We start from the raw sequence: 12,217 nt of genomic DNA on the forward strand, positions 1-12,217 counted from the left end.
ACAAAAATTAGCCAGGCGTGGTGGCATACACCTGTAATCCCAGCTACTTAGGAGGCTGAGGCAGGAGAATCACTTGAACCCCTAAGGCGGAGGTTTCAGTGAGCCGAGATCACATCACTGCACTCCAGACTGGGGGATAGAGCGAGACTCTGCCTCAAAAAAACAAAAAACAAAACAAAACAAAAAACTAGCTGGGCATAGTGGGACAAGCCTGTGGTCCTAGTTACCCGGGAGGCTGAAGCGGGAGAATCATGTGAGTCTGGCAGGTTAAGGGTGCAGTGAGCGGAAATCACACCACTATACTACAGCCTGGGTGACAGAGTAAGACCGTGTATCAAAATAAGAAAAAAAAAAAAAAAAAAAAAAAAAAAAAGAGAGAGAGAGAATGGCAGAATCCCAGAGGTTCTTGTATGAGATGCTGAAGGCATAGACAAAAACGTTTGTGAACCACCGTCTTTGTAGATTTATACTGATGGACAAAGCAGGAACACAATGCGCTGCTCTCAAGAGCCAAGCAGTAATAGAATCTGCCCGACAGCAGGGAGTTGAAAGGACTATAGGAAGACCCATCTACATGTAATGATTACTACTCAGAGTCAGAAATTTCTGCCTTCAGGAATGTGGGCCCACTTTTGCTAGACTTGCCAGTTTAAAACCTGAAACTTTACTGAAAAACATAGAGAGGGATTCCTCCAAAAAAAGTCTCAGACCCAGGTATAACATGGGCTTCTAATTTTTCAACCTCTGACAAAGATGTATGAACCAAAATGTTCATAACAGTAGTAAAGTATATAACAAAACTGGAAACAAATCTAAAATTATAGTAATAAAAGATTGAGGTGAGGCTGGGCACGGCGGCTCACACTTATAATCCCAGCACTTTGGGAGTCTGAGGTGGGTGGATCACCTGAGGTCAGGAGTTCGAGACCAGCCTGACCAACATAGAGGAACCCCATCTCTACTAAAAATACAAAATTAGCTGGGTATGGTGGCACACACCTGTAGTCCCAGCTACTCGGAGGCTGAGGCAGGAGAATCACTTGAACCCAGGAGGCAGAGATTGCAGTGAGCTGAGATTGTGCCATTGCACTCCAGCCTGGACAACAAGAGCGAAACTCCATCTCAAAAAAAAAAAAAAAAAAGATTGGTTGAGTGAATTGGAATGCTGGGGCCAGGCTTGTAATCCCAACACTTTGGGAGGCTGAGGCAGGCGGATCACTTGAGGCTATAGTACAGTGTCACAATCTCGGCTCACTGTAGCCTCAGCCTCCCAAGTTCAAGCAAATTCTCCTGCCTCAGCCTCCCAAGTAGCTGGGATTACAGGCTGAAGCCACCACACCCAGCTAGTTTTTAAATTTTTTTGAAGAGACATGTCTTGCTATATTGCCCAGGCTGGTCTTGAACTCCTAGGCTCAATAAATCCTCTTGCCTTAGCCTTCCAAAGTGCTGGGATTACAAGTATGAGCCACTGCGCCTGGCTGCCATCTATTTCTCTTCACCTCATGATCTGTCCCATGCCCACCATCTCCCCCTCCTTTCCAAAAAGGAAGAGCTGATAAAGGAAAACAGAGTGACTGGGGGGAAAAAGTTCAAATGGCCTCCAAATCCAAGACACTGGAAAAGTGGGTCTTGGCATTTCTTTTTTCTTTTTTTGAGATGGAGTCTGGCTCTATTGCCCAGGCTGGAGTGCAATGGCGCGATCTTGGCTCACAACCTCCACCTCCCAGATTCAAGTGATTCTCCTGCCTCAGCTTCCCGAGTAGCTGAGATTACTGGCATGCACCACCACGCCTGGCTAATGTTTGCATTTTTAGTGGAGACGGGGTTTCGCTGTGTTGGCCAGACTGGTCTTGAACTCCTGATCTCAGGTGATCCACCTGCCTTGGCCTCCCAAAGTGCTGGGATTACAGGCATGAGCCACTGTACCCAGCCATGGATTTTCTAATAAAATTAGAAGCTAGCTGTAAAATATAGGAAGACCTCAAGCATTTCTTTCATAGATCTCTTTCCAGGGAAAGTTAAGGATGCAGTGTAGCCAACTCAAAACACTCCTTCCCTGTTCCTCCTCAAGCCCTACACTCAATGCCCAAATCCATGGGTTCCAACTCAGAAACATCTTTTAAGTCCACTCCTTCCTCTAGCCCCATGTCCCCAGCTGCAACCTCATTTCCTACTTTCAGGAATACAGGTTCAGAAGCTCCTAACTTTCATCGTCCACTTTTTTTTTCTTTTTGAGATGGAGTCTTACTCTTGTTGCCCAGGCTGGAGTGCAATGGCACAATCTTGGTTCACCACAACCTCCACCTCCCAGGTTCAAGTGATTCTCCTGCTTCAGCCTCCCAAGTATGCTGGGATTACAGGCATGTGCCACCATACCTGGCTAATTTGTGTATTTTTAGTAGAGACGGGGTTTCTCCATGTTGGTAGGGTTGGTCTCAAACTCCCAACTTTGGGTGATCCGCCCACTTCAGCTTCTCAAAGTGCTGGGATTACAGGCGTGAGCCACTGCCCTGGCCTCATCATACACTTTTTACAACTTGGTGCCTTTGTAAAACTGCTGCTTCTGTCTGGAATCCGTTGGGTTAAGAGCACAGATTCAGGAGCCAGGCTATCTGAGCTCTAATTGTGACTGAGCCATTTACTACTGTGTGACCTTGGGCAAGTTATTTAACCTCTTAATACTTCAATTTTCCTTATCTACGAGGTAGAAATGGCCGGGCGCACTGCCTCACGCCTGTAATCCCAGCACTTTGTGAGGCAAGGCAGATGGATCATGAGGTCAGGAGATCGAGAGCATCCTGGCTAACATGATGAAACCCTGTCTCTACTTAAAATACAAAACATTAGCCGGGCATGATGGCATGTGCCTATAGTCCCAGCTACTCTGGAGGCTGAGGCAGGAGAATCGCTTGAACCTGGGAGGTGATTTCAGTGGGCCAAGATCGTGCCACTGTACTCCAGACTGGGTGACAGAACGAGACTCCCTCTCAAATAAACAAACAAAAAAGAAATAACATTGCCCACTTCACAGAGTTGCTGTGAAGATTACAGTTATGAATGTAAAGTGCTCAGTGCCTACACATGACAAATGCTCAGTGTTAGCTGATATTATTTACCACATGGGAAAACTCCTCATCCTAAGTCCCAGCCCACGCCTAGCTCCTTTTCCCAGTGAGACTGCCACTCCCCCATTGCTTGATCTATATCTCTCCTGTAGTCCTTTTGACCATATTTTTAATCCTTTTTACTGTATTCACATTTGTCTGCTTCATTAGATCTTGCAGGTCATGGAGGGTAGGAGCTGCCTTATTTATCTTTGCGGCTTTTGCACCTAGAAAACAGCATTTTTCTCAATAAACAATTTTCCAGAAAATCAATCTAGCCCCACTGGGATACCCGTGATTCCCAAACATGCTGTGCAGCTTCATGACTTTGAAAGTAAGTACATGGCTATCCCAGCTCTTCACCATCCACTTGGGAAATCCATTCTTTTTTTTTTTTTTTTTTAAAGATGGGGTTTCACCATGATGGCCAGGCTGGTTTTGAACTCCTGACCTCAGGTAATCCACCCACCTCAGCCTCCCAAAGTATTAGGATTACAGGCGCGAGCCACCGCACCTGGCTGGGAAATCCATTCTTCTATTTTTTTCTACCCATACTTTTCACACTGAAGGCCAAGAGGTAGTTCAAATGTCACTTCTTCTGTGAAGTCATCTTTTACTCCTCCCTCCTCTCCCAATGAGAATTCTTTCTCCCATTGACTTTTTATTGAGACAGAGTCTTACTCCGTCACCCAGGCTGGAGTGTAGTGGTGCAATCTTGGCTCACTGCAACTTCTACCTCCTAGGTTCAAGTGATTCTCCTGCCTCAGCCTCCCAAATAGCTGGGATTACAGGCACCCGCTGCCACACCCAGCTAATTTTTATATTTTTAGTAGAGACAGGGTTTGACTATATTGGCCAGGCTGGTCTCAAACTCCTGACCTCAAGTGGTCCACCGGCCTCAGCCTCCCAAAATGCTGGGATTACAAGCATGCACCACCATGCCCGGCCTCCCCCTGACATTTTATAGGGCCTATCTTTATTAATTAGTTCTCTTAGATGTCTTTTTCCTCCACCCAACAGATCTTGGAGAACTCTATGTATAGCACAGTGCATGGTATATGGTAAATCAGTGGCCCTCCAAGTTTAGCTGTGGATCAGAATTACTCAGTTTCTTAAATATACTGATTTGTAGAGACACATTGAAAGTCTTAGCAGGGTGCGGTCGCTCAAGCCTGTAATCCCAGCACTTTGGGAGACCAAGGCAGGTGGATCACCTGAGGTCAGGAGTTCAAGACCAGCCTGACTGACCAACATGGTGAAACCCTATCTCTACTAAAAATACAAAATTAACTGGGTGTGGTGGCAGGTGCCTGTAGTCCCAGCTACTTGGGAAGCCGGGGCAGGAGAATCGCTTGAACCCAAGAGGCAGAGGTTATAGTGAGCTGAGATTGCGCCATTGCACTCCAGCCTGGGCAACAAGAGCAAAACTCCATCTCAAAATAAATAAATACATAAATAAAAGTCTTAGGAAAATTTTTTTAAAAATAAAAAATAGGCCGGGCATGGTGGCTCACGCCTGTAATCCCAGCACTTTGGGAGGCCGAGGCGGGTGGATCACGAGGTCAAGAGATCGAGACCATCCTGGTCAACATGGTGAAACCCCGTCTCTACTAAAAATACAAAAAATTAGCTGGGCATGGTGGCGCGTGCCTGTAATCCCAGCTACTCAGGAGGCTGAGGCAGGAGAATTGACTGAACCTAGGAGGCGGAGGTTGCGGTGAGCCGAGATCGCGCCATTGCACTCCAGCCTGGGTAACATGAGTGAAACTCTGTCTCAAAAAAAATAAATAAATAAATAAATAAAATAAAATAAAATAAAAATAAATACTAAGCCCCAAATTCCTGTCTCATAGCTGATAGGCAGCCAAGGTTAAGAACCTCTGTAGCATATATGAAAACATAAAGATCTATATCCATTCACCCAAGGGAAGACAATAAAGACTCATGCCACTATGCCTGAACCAATTTTGAAGAGTCCTCCCACTTAAGAAACATAGGAATCAGCCAGGCGCTGTGGCTCACGCCTGTAATCCCAACAGCTTGGAAGGCTGAGACAGGTGGATCACCTGAGGTTGGGAGTTCAAGACCAGCCTGACCAACGCGGAGAAACTATTTTTAGTCTTCACTAAAAATACAAAATTAGCCAGGCGCGGTGGTGGATGCCTGTAGTCCCAGCTACTCGGGGAGCTGGGGCAGGAGAATTGCTTGAACCTGGGAGGCGGAGGTTGTAGTGAGCTGAGATTGTGCCACTGCACTGCAGCCTGGGCAACAAGACTGAAACTCCGTCTCAAAAAAAAAAAGAAACAGGAATCATACAGCATCTTCCTCACTGACGGTCTGGTTCCCTTCTATAAAACTGATACACTTTAAAGGGTCTGTGGAAGTTTAGCAAAAGTAGTAGAATGTGCCATGCCCAGGCAAGGTGATGGCACAGGTGAACAGAGACCAGGAGAAACAGCTTTATTTGGACTGAGAGCTGGAGAATGAGAATAGGACCTGACACAGTATATTGGGCTACGGAGGAGAGGTGAGGTTCCAAAACGGCAGTCAAAGCTCATCGACCAAACGGACTCTATTTCCCAGCAACCTTGCAGTTAGTGCAACCAACAAAAGGCCTGCTGGGGAATGTATTTGCCACTAAATTCTCCAAGCATGCCAACACCACAAAAAAGATAGAGGTTATTCATCATAATTAAATTTCCACAAACCCCTCAATCACAAGTATTATAAGAGGAAGTAAAAATCACATTTTACAGATCTCAAACTTGTCTTCAACATTTAGTTCATCATCTTCAAAAAACAGCTCCCCTGCTAAACTCATTAGCTATATGATCTGCCCCAGCAGCAAGAGGACGGCCACACCACGGCAATCCTCTTCCCATTTTCCCTAGGCACTCAGGGCTGAACAGCAGGGTGAGGCTCAGGTGGGAGTGGGGGAAGGGAGCACGAGGGCTACTTTCCCCTAGTATAACATGGCATCTGAAGCTTGATGGGAGAGCAGAACTGGTGAGACTTGAGGGAAGGGTCCAGGGCCTGTATTCAGTCAGAGTCACTGCTGGAAGAGGAGGAGGAAGAGGAGGAATGCTGCAAGGGGAAAGGGGAAAGGGGAAAGGAGATAGCATCAGATCCAAATGACCTTTCATCACTCTATGGGCCATTCTTTGGCCCCACCTCTCCACCCAAGTATCCCTTGCTTCCCTAAGGTCAAAAGTCTTGAACAGACTGTACCTAAACAAAAGTAAGGGTTTCCTTCAGCAGTCAGCATACAGGATTAAACCATCCTAAACTGTCACACAGAATTTAACGAATTTAACATATTGACTTTGGAGGAAATTTCCAACTTTCTTTACCTGAGTTGATGCCTAGGTAAGGAATAAATTACAGGCACAAGCATAGTACAGTACTAGGAAACCAGCTGCACCTTATAAATGCTTATTCATTAGCTGCATGCAAAGTCCTATGATTTTAAGAAATTGGATACTATAAAACTAAGAAAAGAGAGTAGAAACAGCAGCTGTGTGTGCATGTATCTCTACTTTTTCCCAAGCACAATGGGAAAAAGTGGGGAAGATGTAAGAAAAGGGTGGGAGTTCTACTCAAGGTTTCTTATGCATACACTCCCAGCAATGCTACAGTTATTAAATAAAAACATTTTTCAGCCGGCCATGGTGGCTCACGCCTGTAATCACAGCACATTGGGAAGCAGAGGTGGGCGGATCATGAGGTCAAAAGATGGAGACCATCCTGGTCAACATAGTGAAAGCCAGTCTCTACTAAAAACAAAAATACGGAAATTTGAGAAAATTTTAAAAATTTAAAAAAAAACTGGTGCTGGAAGGAGTTAAGAAAAAAAAAAATTCTGAACGGCACCTTTTGGCTAAAAAAAAAGAAAAAAGAAAAACGATCCAGGTCAACTGACCAACATAATGAAATCCCATCACTACTAAAAATACAAAAATTAGCCAGATGTGGTAGCACACACCTGTAGTCCCAGCTACTTGGGGAGGCTGAGGCAGGAGAATCGCTTGAACCCGGGTGGCGGAGGTTGCCATGAGCCGAGATCACGCCACTGCACTCCAGCCTCGGTGACAGAGCAAGACTCTGTCTCAAAAAAAAGAAAAAAAAAATTAGCCGGGCACGTGGTGGCACACGCCTGTAGTCCCAGCTACTCGGGAGGCTGAGGCAGGAGAATTGCTTGAACCCAGGAGGCGGAAGTTGCAGTGAGCTATCGTGTCACTGCACTCTAGCCTGGCCACAGACTGAGACTCTGTCTCAAAAAAATAAAATAAAATTTCAGTCTCTCCAAGGTAATTTCTCTCCTTCTTCCCCACTCAATCTCACTTCTCTTCAGACTTCAAAGATCCAGAATCAGGAATTAGAATCCACAAGGCAAATAAAAACTGGGCAGTTAAATGTAAATGAGGCCTCATCAAGTTGCAGATTGGTTTAATCCTTCCAGAGTTGTCCTCAGAGTTGCTTTTACCCTTGCTATTTTTTATCTTTTTTTTTTTTTTTTTTTTTGAGAGAGTCTCACTGTCGCCCAGGCTGGAGTGCAGTGGCACAATCTTGGCACACTGCAACCTCCACCTCCTGAGTTCAAGGGATTTTTCTGTTTCAGTCTCCCGAGTAGCTGGGACTACAGGCACACGCCACCATGCCTGGGTCCTTTTTGTATTTTTAGTAGAGACAGAGTTTCACCAGATTGGCCAGGCTGGTCTCGAACTCCTGACCTCATGATCCACCCGCCTCAGCCTCCCAAAAAGGTGGGATTACAGGACTGAGCCAGCTATTTTTATTTTTATTTATTTTTTAGATGGAGTCTCGTCTGTCACCCCAGGCTGGAGTGCAGTGGTGCAATGTCAGCTCACTGCAACCTCCTCCTCCCAGGTTCAAGCAATTTGCCTGACTCAGCCTCCTGAGTAGCTGGGATTACAGGCACATGCCACCATACTTGGCAAATTTTTTTTTGTATTTTTAGTAGAGATGGGGTTTCACCATGTTGCCCAGGCTAGTCTGGAACTCCAGACCTCAAGTGATCCCCCTGCCTCAGCCTCCCAAAGTGCTGGGATTACAGGCGTGAGCCACTGTGACCGGCCACTCTGGCTAATATTTTGTTGTTGTTTTTTTGAGAGAGTCTCACTCCGTCACCAGGCGCCAGGCTGGAGTGCAGTGGTGAGACCTCGGCTCACTGCAACCTCCGCCTCCCGGGTTCAAGCAATTCTCCTGCCTCAGCCTCCCGAGTAGCTGGGACTAAAGGCATGCACCACCACGCCCAGCTAATTTTTTTGTATTTTTAGTAGAGACCGGGTTTCACCACGTTGGCCAGGATGGTTTCGATCTCTTGACCTCGTGATCCGCCCACCTCGGCCTCCCAAAGTGCTGGGATTACAGGCGTAAGCCACTGCGCACAGCCTGCTAATTTTTAACACTCCTCTGAAACAAAGATACTTAACCTTGGGGCTGAGTTTAAAACCTCCTTAGTCCTATGTTTTGTTAGAGGCTGAGTCACTGCTGCTCATGTCTTCATTTTTTCTGCTGGATGATAGGGCAAAGGGCCCATGTAATTAAAACAACGCCCTAAGAACACTTAAAGAGAGAAAGAACTCCAGGAACTAGGGCCAGATTATTATTCTGTTAATTATTATGAGACTTCGCTTTGTCAAAGGACTTTGCTATTTTGACAATATCAGTGGGTATGTCCAACTTGCTAGAATATGCACCTGGGGGAGCAAAAGTTCTGGGAGAGAATAGGGCAGACAAGATGTGGCTTTTGATTCTAAAATCCATTCTAAGGCTCACCCTAGCTCCCTCCAGATAAGAGAAGCCTGATAATCAGATGCTTTCTGATTTTCTTTTCAAGATAATCAGATTCTTCCGAGTAGCAATCTTTTATAAAAAGGAAGAAGAATCACCTACCAGAGTGACACAATCGCCATCCCCATTTCCACAGAATGTGAACCCTCCACACCCCAACCCTGCCCACCTGGTCCCTCTGAGGGGGCACCCCTTCCCTCACCAGGCCCCAGAGGGTACTGACCTTGCCATGCTTGTGGTGCTTGTGGTGCTTGTGCATCTTTTTATGAGCTTTCTTCATTTTCTTCTGCATCTTCTTGTCCACTATCACTGTTGGTCCAACCATGCCAGGAGCCAAGGGATTCACAGGAGGCATTCCAGGGGCAGGGGGTGGGTATGGAGGAGGGTAGGGACCACAGGGTTGGCATCCTGGATACCCTGGCTGTGGCACAGCAAGAGGGGGCCCACATGGGGGGGGAACTGGATTGCAGTGGGGAGCTCCTGGGGGAGGAGGATAAGGGCCTGGGGGAAAGGATGGATTGACAGGTGGTGGGTGGGCAGGACTGGAACTTCCAGGGCACCCGATGTTGGGGGGATATGGATTTGGCCCTGGCTGTCCTGGTGGAAGAAGCAGAGAATAAGCATTAGAATTCCCCAGAGTCTCCAACAAAAAACCACAAAAAAGAGATTCACTTTCTCACCCAATACTTAAAGGGAAATGGAAAGGTGACAAAAGAGAATGGAGGGTAGGGGAAACAAACCAGAGTTGGGGAGAAAAGAGGGGATGTCCCCAGAAGGCTGGGGAGAAGAGGGAGACAGTGAACTCTGAGGAAGACAAAAGCACTGGTCCGGCCAGGTGCGGTGGCTCGCGCCTGTAATCCTAACACTTTGGGAGGCCGAGGCGGGCAGATCACATGAGGCCAGGAGTCGCAGACCAGCCTGGCCAACATAGTGAAACACCATCTCACAAAATAATCGCTTCAACCCAGGAGATGGAGGTTGCAGTGAGCCGAGAACCCGACATTGCACTCAGCTGGGTGACAGAGAGAGACTCCGTCTCAAAAATAACTAAAATTAAATTAAATTAAAAAGCGCTGATCAGCTGTACACCAAGGACTTTGCTTTTGCGGGTGCGGCGGGTACAGCGGGCGCGGCGGGTACAGAGGGCGCGGCAGGTACAGCGGGTGCGGTGGGTGGGGCAGGGGAGCTGATACAGAAACTTCCTGTTATAGGACCCATCAGAAAAAGGGTTAAGGGTGGAACAGAACCCCCAAACACCTACCGGCATTGGGGTTCCACATGTTTAGGTGTGTCCTCCACCCTGAGGGGAAAGAAATAAGGCAAAAAAAGATGACGGTCTAGAGGTAGGAAGCGGACTTAGCACGGGAGCCCAGCCCCAACGTCTTCCGCCCCACAGTGGGCTCTCCTACCCGGAGAGCTATCATAACTTTCACATAAGAAATGTCTTTTTTCGGCCAGGCGCGGTGGCTCAAGCCTGTAATCCCAGCACTTTGGGAGGCCGAGGCGGGTGGATCACGAGGTCAAGAGATCGAGACCATCCTGGTCAACATGGTGAAACCCCGTCTCTACTAAAAATACAAAAAAAAAAAAATTAGCTGGGCATGGTGGTGCCTGCCTGTAATCCCAGCTACTCAGGAGGCTGAGGCAGGAGAATTGCCTGAACCCAGGAGGCGGAGGTTGTGGTGAGCCAAGATGGCGCCATTGCACTCCAGCCTGGGTAACATGAGTGAAACTCCGTCTCAAAAAAAAAAAAGAAATGTCTTTTTTCTGGCCGGGCACGGTGGCTCACGCCTGTAATACCAGCACTTTGGGAGGCCAAGGCAGGTAAATCATGAAGTCAGGAGTTCGAGACCAGCCTGGCCAAGATGGTGAAACCCCATCTCCACTAAAAATACAAAAATTAGCTGGACGCAGTGGCGGGTGCCCGTACTCCCAGCCGCTCCGGAGGTTGAGGCAGGAGAATTGCTTGAACCCGGAAGGCAGAGATTGTAGTAAGCCGAGATTGCGCCACTGCACTCCAGCCTGGGTGACAGAGCAGGACTCCGTCCCAAAAAAAAAAAAAAAGTCTCTTTCCACTTGTTCCTTCGCCCTCAATACCTACTTAATTCCTAACACAGGAGTCTAGTTCCCAGGGCCCCTCCACCTTCTACTACCTCTGGCCTCAGGTGGAAGCATCTAACTCCTCAGAAGAGCAGAGCCTGCGAGCCTCGGCCCCTCATCACTGGTCTCCCTTTCCCTGGAACTGAGTCCGGAGGTCTTTAACCACCCACAGAGTAGGAAAGGATCTCAGACAACTTTCTCTCCTGGGGAGGACCCCCACCTTAGGCAAAGAAAAGGATACGCCTCGAGGCAAAGTAAGAGGGAAGTTGCTCAAGAACCTTAAATATGTGGCCACAGCCCTCTTCCTCCAAAAATGAGAAAAGGTAAATGAAGATCCTAGCCCCAAGCTGTAAAGGGACTCTTTACCCAGTAATGGGAAAAGGAAAAAGTTAGAAAATCCAGATACCCCTTCACCTTTCCACCACCGCCTGGGCTTGACGCGTTCTCCTTCCCAGTCTTGGCTTTCACTTCCTAGTCACACAGACCCCATGCTTCGGCACCCGCCTCTGCTACTGCCTAATTGGTAATTATGTGACCACTCGGCTGATGATTGGACAACAGACTAATCAATTACTCTGGTTCGCCTGAGGAGGAAACAGTTATTCTAGGGGCGGAGCCGAGCCCTGTACTGCTAGACCAGTACAGAGAAGCCGGAAATCTCATGGGGGAGGGGCTAGGCGGACAGCGCTAGAGGGGGCGGGGCTAGCTGCTGGGCGAAGTCCTAGAAACACCGAGAAGAAACTCTGCCCTTGCTCTCTTAGCTCATGGTTCATTGGGTGTAATAACTTGTAAAGTGAATACACTATGGTAAGTGTTGTAATACAGATAAAGACAGAGTTCTGGGCAAGGGCAGATGAGCTGCTGAGTCCCAGCCCCAAGCCTCGATGTTGCCGGCTCCTTCTTACACTCTCAAGGGAAGCAAAGAAACATTATTGAGGAAAATGCAGAGATTTCATAATCTCTTCCAGGATTCTCTCTGTCAATTGTGTAGCTCCACCATCTGTCGAATAGCCTAAGCCAGAAACCAAGGAGGTCATCTGTGATGCCTGTCTCTCCTTCACCTCCCTTGCCCCAAATTATCAATTTTGTCTCTCAAATACATCTGGAATCTCTCCACTTCTCTCTGTCTTCCCTGCTCCAAACCTGCCATCATCTCTCGCCTGGATTCATCTCTCGCCTGAATTACACAATGGCCTCCT

General features: G+C 47.5%; 1 protein-coding gene across 4 annotated transcripts; it reads right to left on the minus strand.

Annotated features, from left to right (window-relative positions):
- Positions 1 to 5,539: 5,539 nt before the first annotated feature.
- PRR13 (proline rich 13) lies at positions 5,540 to 11,610 on the minus strand. 4 transcript variants are annotated; one of them, XM_032292568.1, is made up of 4 exons: positions 11,433 to 11,610; positions 10,180 to 10,218; positions 9,142 to 9,515; positions 5,540 to 6,188 (listed from the first exon to the last, which is right to left on the minus strand). In XM_032292568.1, the coding sequence occupies exons 2-4, from the start codon at positions 10,196 to 10,198 to the stop codon at positions 6,144 to 6,146; spliced, it is 438 nt and encodes a 145-aa protein (XP_032148459.1). In that variant the 5' UTR covers positions 10,199 to 10,218; positions 11,433 to 11,610; the 3' UTR covers positions 5,540 to 6,143. The 4 variants fall into 4 exon arrangements, with proteins under 4 accessions (XP_032148459.1, XP_032148466.1, XP_032148463.1 ...); XM_032292575.1 differs by having other exon boundaries at positions 11,425 to 11,546; XM_032292572.1 differs by having other exon boundaries at positions 11,385 to 11,487.
- Positions 11,611 to 12,217: the final 607 nt, after the last annotated feature.

The sequence above is a fragment of the Sapajus apella genome, unplaced genomic scaffold (assembly GCF_009761245.1).
Source record: "Sapajus apella isolate SASKATOON/1434 unplaced genomic scaffold, GSC_monkey_1.0 scaffold2, whole genome shotgun sequence".
NCBI classification, from domain to species: domain Eukaryota; kingdom Metazoa; phylum Chordata; class Mammalia; order Primates; family Cebidae; genus Sapajus; species Sapajus apella.